This window comes from Martes martes (genome assembly GCF_963455335.1).
Source record: "Martes martes genome assembly, chromosome: X".
Lineage (NCBI taxonomy): Eukaryota > Metazoa > Chordata > Mammalia > Carnivora > Mustelidae > Martes > Martes martes.
This window is the reverse complement of record NC_137897.1, coordinates 27,500,750-27,511,085: the sequence shown is the minus strand read 5'-3', so window position 1 is coordinate 27,511,085 and position 10,336 is coordinate 27,500,750. Positions and strand designations below refer to the sequence as shown.

General features: G+C 34.2%; 1 protein-coding gene across 2 annotated transcripts in view; it reads left to right on the top strand.

The window, feature by feature from the left end:
• The first annotated feature begins 753 nt into the window (after window positions 1-753).
• Window positions 754-10,336, top strand: part of DMD (dystrophin) — a 2,068,501-nt gene continuing 2,058,918 nt past the window's right edge. For both annotated transcript variants that reach the window (XM_080795194.1, XM_080795193.1), the window contains exon 1: window positions 754-1,027. In XM_080795194.1, the coding sequence (XP_080651320.1) occupies window positions 997-1,027 (31 nt within the window). In that variant the 5' untranslated portion in view covers window positions 754-996. The remainder of the gene's footprint in view (window positions 1,028-10,336) is intronic.

The window sequence follows — 10,336 nt, the reverse complement described above, 5'->3', positions numbered from 1 at the left end:
TTAATAATTAACTTAATGTCCAAGAGAATGGTATTTTAATAATTGCCTCCAAAGAAATCAAAGAAAGAGTGATTTGTTAGTATAGTTTTCTCATAAGGTGCCATGGAAATTTAGCATTTTAGGAAGATTTCTTCGTTCAATTATAAGAGTACTCTTTATTTTAGCAGAAGCCTTGTCCCCTGAGAGCTATACACATTCTGCCTTCAGAGCTCAGCTGCTTCATTCTGCTGTTGCTTTTCTTAATCAGACTCTTGGCATCATCAATACTTGACTTTTGATAAGATCCCCAGGGTAGAAATTAAGTTTGGTAGACAGTGGATACAGAACGAGTGCAGATTATTCTGGGCATTTCTTTTTGTTCAGTAGAGTGAGATTTTTTAGTGTTGTTGAGAAGGTAAAAAAAGGAAAGGCATCTCAAAGTCTATTCTGGATTGGGATTTTCTGCTCTGTTATTTTAGAAATGTGCATATAAGTTACAGAAAGTACTGTTGTTTTGTATACTGAAGAGTTTTTATGTTTAGAAGCCTGTGAGAGCAAGTACTATGTCTGCTGTTCTGTTCTGGCTTGGATATTAATCAGAACACAGTTGAACATTATTTGACTTCACAGGGCTTGCCATGCTGGGAACACAACCTTATATGTAGTGGCCATGGGCAGTCCTATTATGGGAAACCAAGTTGAGAGAAAAGGCGGGTCATTTGCTTCTGCGCAGGTCCTGGAATTTGAAATATCCAGGGGCCTCTACAGAATCCTGGCATCAGTTACTATGTTGACTCACTCAGTGTTGGGATCACTCACTTTCCCCTTACAGGACTCAGATCTTGGAGGCAATTAGCTTCAGAGAAAAACGAATAGGAAAAACTGAAGTGTTCTTTTTTAAAAGGCTGCTGAAGTTGGTTGATTTCTCATCATTTCTAAACCTATTGGAGCACTAAAGTTGGGAGAAAATTTACCAAGACTTTTCTTGCTGCCTTGATATACACTTGTTTTCCCCAAATGCTTTGGTGGGAAGAAGTAGAGGACTGTTGTAAGTACAAAGTCACTAAAAATATTTTTACTGTGGCTTAAGTTTTAGTTTGTGGCAAGCTCACTGATTAGGCAGAGTGATTTTAAATTATTACAGTAGTTTTTGAATAAGAATAAATGTTATCTTATATTTCCTGTATACATATATGTGTGCAGGTGTACATGTTTCTAACTGGGAGAACTTTTTAGTAGAAATGAGATAGAGTTTAAAGTTTTTTCTTCACAAATATAATCAAGCAGATCTTTCTTTTTTAAGAAACCACTGAAGTAATAGAATATGCATAACAGGCCTGGAGTATTTGTAACAAACTGTTTTAATTGCTGTGAAGTCATTTGTGTATCTGAGTTATTATCTTGATTATTTGATCTTCTGTTCAGTAATGGTTGCGTGTGGGGCAGTGACCTGCTATTTATTTTCAATGAACTAATTGCAGTAGTGGAATGATGTGTGGAGACCTCAAGGTTAAAAATATTGTCTCTGGCACATCTCAGGGGAAAAAAACTTAAAAAAACAAAAGGAATTGTGATGGGTAAATGGAGGCAGAGAAAAGGATGATAAATATTTAATTTAAAAATCCCTTTCTCATATTATATTTAGTATTTTGAGTATTCTTTTCTGTAGAATATCATGAAATTCTTTCAAATAGTGATATGCTCTCTGCTGGCAAGTGACCAGACGCTTTAGTTGAAAACACAACATATAAGCATGAGAGACTTCTGATCATTTCATAGCAAGCTTACCATGTTGTTCCATGTCTAGGATGACCTAGCTTTTCAGTAAAGCTTTTTCATTTGGCTTTTCTATAAAGTGCATCTATTTTGTTTATTTTAAGAAAGTCATGGTGACTAATGAAAAATTTAGAAATTGACTCTGGCACAATAGTAAAAATAATACATAAACATAATATATGAGTAGTACAGTGTGTCCCAAAGAGATTGACAGAGGGGATTACCTTGCCCCCCTCATCCCGCCTTTTACTGGCGGATTATACCATTCTGAAACAGATAGGATGGCGATGCCTATATTTAACAATGAAGAAAGGAAGTCTGTCCAAATAAGTAATTCTTCAAAACTTCTGGTAAAAAGGTCACAGCACAACTTTGGCCTTTGTGCAAAAAAAAAAGAACATTGTGCACTCACTGATTCACATTAGATGCTACCAGATTTTATAGTAAAACCTTTTTAATGACATTTCCTTATTTTATAAATTTATTTGGTGAGCATCAGAATCGCTTTCTGGTTGAAAAACTTTCCCATTTACTAATGTTACAAAAGCACAATAGCATATACTATTTGCAATGCACACATATTGATTGATCCATTGTTATACTTAAAAATTCAAACCAGGAACCAGTGTAGAGAGTGATTTAGAAAAAAATAGCAAAGATGCAATTCAAAAAATAGCAAAAAATAAAAGGCAAACCTGCTCTTTACTTTGTCATAGATACTCAAAGAACTTCAAATTCTTCATTAGAATTTAAAGAAAGCTAACCTTTTTTGGGACAAGCTCTGTAGACTTTACTAAAGCACATTTTAAAGCTATCTGGTGAAATTTTAAGCTGCGTGACAGTGGGTTTGTTAAGAGAATATGAAGACACTCACACGGTTGTATTCTACATTAACTTTTACCAGCTGACGTACTTGTTTCAATGTATTGACATTGGAATGAGATTTTTTTTTAATTGCTTAGTTTGAAAAATGTAAGAGTACATGTGTGGTTTTTAATGAAAGTAGTTGCCAGAAGATCCCTGTGTAAACATAAAGATTGTTTACTTTTTAAATTGCTCAATTATTGCATTGCAAAGAGTCACTCAAATAATTTATTGCAAATATACATTTCATTGGAATTTTTTAAATGATAAAAATTATCTTAAGGTCTAATAAAATCATCATTTAGAATGATTTCATTTCCAGAGTCTTCTAAGGGCATCTTAACTCTATGAAAAAGAGATTGCTGATCTAAGTGGATAATATATTTTTTTAATTGAAAAAGAAGTTTTCTGTATCTCTAACGTGGCAAAACATTATGGAAAATGCAATAGAGAATGTCATGTAGTAGTTACTGTAAACTTAAGATTACCAAGTGGTTTGTGCAAATTTATGTTATTTAAGGAAAAAAATGTGTTAGTTGACACTACTCCAGCTAGACAGTACTGAGATAGAAATTTGTAATTTGGACAGAGATATTAATACAGCTTCCTCTTTGGTTCTGAAGTATTCATTTGAAATCCTTGTAGTCCAAGTCATTTGTTACATGAGAAACAAATTGTCAAGTTCTTAACCACTTGTGTGGTTTAATAAAAGAGATTTAAATCTTTGTTGTCTTGGAAAAGTCAGGGTTTTTAAAAATTCTGTTTTATTATCTTTCATCATGGCTTTATCACCAGAAAAAAACAAAGTGATTTCCAAAACTTTCCTTCCCCTTCCACCTTCTACTGTATGTAGTATTCCCCTAACTTATTAAAAATGATTTATCATATTTTTTATTAAACTATTCTTTCTTCCCCTGCAAATATAGGAACCATGGTAGTTTGATGTGAGCATATCTGTTTAAATAAAAGCATGAAGACATTTAAGTCACACAGCCATTGAAAATTCATTGGAAATTAACCTTTCTTTGAAGATAATTTTCCATTCATGTTTTCCATTTTGTTTTAGATGTAAATCATTTTTAAAGAAATTGACAAATAAGACTAATGTATGTCCTCTGTCCAACGAAACATAATGAACCATGAAGGAAGGAGCAGATCAAGGTTTTATGGGCCTTGGGATTATACAATTTGAGGGAGGAGAGTCTTTTAGGAAAAATAATACAAAATCATGAACTGACAATAAGGTAGGGCCTTGGGAGGAACCAGTGTAAGTGATGGACCTCAAGGCTTAAACTTTAATTAAAAGTACTAAACTTTAAAAGTGATTTCATGGGAAATCACCTCCAGATGAAGGGATGCGCTGTTGTTGAAACTTTTCCCAGTTACATTTTAAGATGAAATTGATGCTAGTTATATTTCTTTAAGCATACACTATTTCTCAAAGACAGGCTTTTATTTAATGCAGATTAGAGAGTTAAAAGAATGTATAATGGTAGGAATTTGACATTTCTGCCTTTCATTCTAAAAAGATACATTGATTAAAATGATGTCAAACTCAGTTAATGGAGGCGGTGCAGCTATTTCAGATATACAGGGTATGTAATTTGAAGGCAAGCCAAATCACAATGATAAGAATAATGATGACCTTGGTTTATTTTTATATAGCACATTCAGGTTTTGATTGGATTCAGAAGGAGGCATTAGTTTTCTTTCTCACAAAGTCCTGCTATTGTCCTAGGAGATTTGTGTTTTGTTATCAAGGCACTTGGAAAATTTTGTTGGGAGGGTCATGGGCTGCAGTATGGGAAATGAAGAGACTTTTCTTTTTTTTTAATGCAACCAAGTTCCATGGTAGAGTTGCATGAAAATGTTTGTCTTTAGGGAGTATGCTCTGTGCAGCAGACTGAGCTTCAAAACACAAACAAATAAGCAAACATCTTACAGTCTTCACCTTTTTCCTCATTTAAAAACATCTGTTAGTTAAACTTCTTGGCATTTCACTCTATACAATAGTGACAGAATAATATTCATAACACGGATTTGGAGTTTGAATTTAGTTTACATACAGATATGAAAGTTCAGTTGGCAGTGTTATGTAGTTTATTATTTTGCCAATTTGAAGAGAGTTCGTCTATGGATGTCATGTGTGCAATTTTTCTTCAGATCTTTATCTTCGTAAAATTTCAAGCTCCCTCTAGTTAATATTAAAAGTGAATGTGCCTTTTAGAGATTCTCATCTCCTGCCTGGAAGGGGACAGAGACCCTTTTTCATTGTGAAGCACTCCTATGCAAACTATAATTTGAGGAGTAACAACTAAAATGATTTGGTTTACTTTTTTTCTGAAATCTGTAGTATAAAAAGCTTATTTTCCCCCATATATTACAGCATAATATAATTTTGCATGTACCTTTTTTTTAAAGCAGAGATCTCCTCCAGAGACTCAGAAACAGTAACTCTCCGGGACAACATGGTCTTTCTCTTTCTCTATTCAAGATGACTGCCCTGAATATGGGGCAGACAAGGGGGGGCTACAAAAACCTTGGCTCCGACGTTCACGGGTATCTTAAATTTCTCGGCCACAGTTCTTACAGGCAGCAGGCAGAATGAGAATGAAGAGAGGAAAATGGCCTTACTTGCTCATGCTTAAAAGAGTCTCAATCTGAAGACTACACAACCTCTACCACATGCCCATTAACAAAAACAAAAGGCAGTGCTCCCTTTGGCACAGCTCAAGCCCTCCACTGAGGCTGCTATTTAAAAAAACAATGTGTATTCAACACTTTGCTCCATCTGATGTTATTCTGATATCATGTATTCAAAACACCTGGGAATTTTAATAGGTGAAAGAACCAACAGGGCAATTTTCTCGGGGTATTATGGTCCCTGGAGGGATTTTGCATAGTGTATGTAATGATATTAAACCCTGAGAAAAAAGTGTTCCTAGCAGTCGGATTGAGTTTGGAAATCAATTTCCTCCCTGTCCTCTATTATCTTTTGTCTTCTGCCTCAGTGCCTCACTTTGGCTTTGTCATTATGCATGCCATTCTTCAGTAATGGAAGGTGGGGCGAATAGACAATTATCCTTTAACTGGAATGGAACTGTCATTTCTTTGCTGGTAAAAAGTTGATGCTGCTGTTGTTTTTGTTGTTTGTAAATGAGTCTTCCAGAACTCTTGATTTAATATTTTTATTCCATATAATTTTGGGGAAATAATATAATTTCATATAATTTTAAAGAAAAGTTGTTGGAAAATTGGTTTTACATGTCACTTTCAAAATCTGAAGTACAGTAAATTCTAGTTAAAAAGATTTAGTCTTACATTACAGTTCAAGTGCAAGAATATGAGGAAGAGTTTTGCTTCTATTTTTACTTATTTTAGTCTATTATTTTATTTATTTTAGTATATAATCTTGTTATTGTAATGAATAGGAGGAATATTAAAGTGCATCATGAAAGCCAACGCTTATCTGTGTAATAAAGTCAGAATGTTGACATTTAAATGGATTTTAAACAGGGTTAACATGATTTTAAAGAAACTTGAGAAAAACAGATATTTGAAGAAAATAGATGTTTGAATTGTCATGCTTTTAGTTTATATTTAATAAATATTCAAACCATTCATGGGCATTGTGACGAGCAAGGAATTTACATATGCCAACATAATGTACAGTATTTGGCTAGTTTACTTTCAACTTTTAAATGTACTTTATCTCCACCACTATGAAACAACTGATGTTTTAGAAAAAGCAGTATTAACGGAGCACAATTAGCATTATAATAGTCTAATCTTACTTCCAATTATGGGCAAATAAAGGAGTTGCCCTTTCAGTGTTTTCACCCTTTCCTTGGTTTTTGCTTTGTTTGTTTTAAATTGCTGTCCCCCCTCCTGCTCCATTTCTGGCTAAGACTGTCATTGAATCAGGACTATAAAAGGGCATAAACATCAGTGGCTTTTTGCTCATTCTTGGCACCCATCTTTATTTGCACACAACTTGTCTGCTCCTTTATCAGATTACAGCAGCAGTACTACCTTAGCCTGAGCTAAGTGCTGAGTTAAAGGGCACGGGAGTCAGCACACTCTTAGGAGTTCAGATTTTAGCTTTGGAAACTGTGTAATGTCAAACTAAAGAAATGTGAAAGATAGAAATCACAGAATCAGAACTGCACACATATTTTCACCAAAGGCAGGTTGAGTAATTTCTTTTTCTACTGATGCTCAAGGAGGGCAGGATTAGAAATATGTTATAAAAATGGCTGAGGAACCAATAAAATTATCTGTGAATCCCAAAGGCTCCCGTATATTGGAAAATAACTTGTAAGGAAAAAGGAAAATCTGACTCTACAGACTGCAACCAGATAGAAGCAATGTTGGCTTGTAGCTGGTTAACTAAAAGAGCTTACTGGAAGCTCAGACAGCTGGGGAATCCTGATTTAGTAGAGCCTGAAGGGCAGGTCAGGAGCCATGTGAACAGCTGCTGAAGAGCTAGAGGATTCCTTTGGATTAGGTGTACACACCCCATCTCTAATGGGCTATGTCAGAGAGTACCAAGTGTTATCACAGAGTTCAGTTGGCTCAAGTCTGTGGATTTTGCAGTTTTTACTTTAAATGTCTGGAAATAGAGTTGCTCTCAAAAGAAGTCCAGAACTAAAAATATCAAAAGAAGTGACTCTGTCAAGTTTGTATTGTATTGGGTTTCGGTGACCACTGTTTAAAGAAGGAACAGTTTGCTATTCACTCATTCATGCAACTAATATATATATCGAGTGCCTACTCCATGCCAGGTACTGTACTAGTCTCTGGAGATAAGATTCTAAACAAGCAAACTCACTGAGATTAGAATTAAGGATAGAATATATATATATATATATATATATATATATATATACACACATATATATATATATATATGTAATAGTCACACACTATTTAAATCTCATTTGAGGTAGGGGCTGGAGAATAAAGCATACATTGTTATAAGAATGCATAATAGTGAGACCTAGACTAGTATTAGAAGTTGGGGAGAGATCCCTAGGAAAATTATGTTCAAAGTAACACAAAAAAGAATGGAATCGGGGAACAGTGGTCAAAGGGAGAAAGAGAGAGGAAAAATGTTTACATTCAGAGGAAACAACATGTGTGAAGATAGAACTTGGTATGAAAAAAGAACTAAAAAAAAGTGAATTTTCCTTGAGTATAGTAAGTCAGAGAAAGTTTGGAACTGGTGTGCTGCTAAAACTGTGAGAGCTGGGTTCTAGTAACTAAGAGCCTCAGAGGCCATGGGAACGATTTTTTCTTTATAGTAAAATCAATGGACAGCCTTTTAGAGTCTTGGGTAGGCCAGTGATATGAACATACTTGTGGATTTTTTTCCTTAATATCATTCTGTTTTGTGAAGAAGAGATTAGGAGATATAAAGAGTAGAGGAAGGATTATCACTCTGGTAGCTTCTCCAGGGGCAGAAGGTGGTATTGACCAGAATGGTGACACTGAAGTTGGAAGAAGGGAATTTATTCAAGATTTAGTTATGAGTTGGAGTAAATAGGAATTGGTGTTGATGGATGTGGTGTTTTCCATGGTCCATAGAATTGGGTGGGTAATAGTGCCAATTACAAGAAGACTTCAAGGAATGCTGAGAAGCATTGGGGGTGTGGATGCTAAGTTTTTACAAAGAGTGTGCACACTGTATATAGGGGCTGTGAGTCTAGAAACAAAGTCATTATTGGAGAATTGAGATGTGAGCCATCGAGTTTGGATGAGACCAACTAGAAAGATCATGGAGTGTGAAAGGAGGTCAGGAATTCCATATGGAAGACAAGAACATGCCAAGAAGTTATAGAAACATCTAGGTAGAATGATAAAATCCTGAGGAAAGTAGTATTTCAGTAAAGAGGAGTTTCTTTCAATCTCCCATTTAGTGACTTTATGAATGAGGATCACACTTGCAACACCAGGTGTCTTGGTTTCCACAGTCTCTGTCATCTATTTACCCCTAATTTCCTTTCCCATATTGCTATTTCTGTGAGATATCACCAAAATGTTGCCTTAGTAGAAAATCCTCAATAAATATTTAAATTGTGTAATGTATTCAGCTTTTTCCTGTACTCTGCACTTCCTAAAAATACCTCCTTCGGAAACCCCATTTCAACTGACTGCTGTATAATGAAATGAGACTTCAGTGTAAAACATTTATCATAGTCTGAATTTCAATTGCTCAGTCAGAGTTGTTAAGCAATATGAAAAATCATCCTTTAGAGAATACAGAATTGCATAGATATGACAAGGTAAGTTTGCACTTTATTTAATGCTATTTTAGTTAATATAGATGCTTATTGGAGAAATGTCTAAAATTTCTTGAGAACCATTAGTGAAATTGATTATTCTTAAATCTGGAAAAATGGTAAAAATACTTAGAAAACATTGACAGTTCAGTTTAAATAAAACTAGAATTGTACTGAAGCAATAGAAGGCACTTGAGTAATTGAAATTTAGTCATGGATGAGTGTAATGTACTTATCAGTTAGCTTTCAGGGGAAGTAAGACTAGATGGAATATTAATATGGTATTGAGCAACTTTTTTACTATTAAGTTTTTACTTGCTTGTAGCCAAACATTAGCAAACACCTGCTATGTTCTGTCTGACTTCTTTGAGATTATAACTCCATAGGTACACACACACACATGGTCACACACACATGCATATAAATACAACTACTGTAATATGTCAAGAGATTTACAGAGCATGGTACAAATCAGCCATAAATGGCTACTTATGGCTGATGTGATTATGGAGGTTTTCACCAAAGTATCTACCTCTATAAATAGGCCTTAGAGTATAGGCTATGGAGATGTGAATTAGAGAATGAGTAGAAGGGGTGGTGATGCATAGACAAGGATTAATGAGACATTAATCTATCCAACATGAATAGTTATTGACAGTACTTTGTACGTGCATAGCACTATGAAGTATCACTAGTATGAATAGATTTCTCTCTCTCCCTCTCTTGTTCTCTCTCTCTCTCTCTCTCTCTCACACACACACACACACACACAAAGTCTAGAAATTAGATGGTTTGTGTACAAAAATGTTCAGCTTGACTAGTATTTATAAAATCAATAAATACTATTAAAACAAACCTGAAAATACTGCTTCCATTCAGAAAACATAAACACTACAACACAGTTGGGAAAAGGAAAAAAAATTATATTCCAATGTCACTTCCCAAGTGTAAGAAATAGTTGTGGTTTAATATTTTATTTATTTCTTAAAGAGCTATCAGTCATTTAATTTTAATATTAAACATTAGAGGTAACTATTGTTAATGGGATTTTTTGATAATTTTCTTAAGAAAATGGAATAAGTGAGTCTATCATACTATCAAAGTATGATAAATACAGAAAAACAAAAATATTACCTTTCTATACTTTATATTCATCAGCTGGACTAGATTAATATTTTTCCTTAAAATTTAATGATTTTGTTATTTTTCTTAATTCAAACTTCAGTCAACGTAGTTTACATGAAATAGAGAATGTTACGTCACTAAAACCAATTGAGAAAATTTCCATCTACTTTCTTGAACTCTTAGCAATACCAACATTAACTATTTTCTCCCTTTTTAAAATTGTTGTGTGTCCTTGAGCTCTGTTCATTGCACTCTCCTGATTTTGTTCCCATTTATTTGGGTATTTCTGTTTGATCTACTTTATAGGCTAA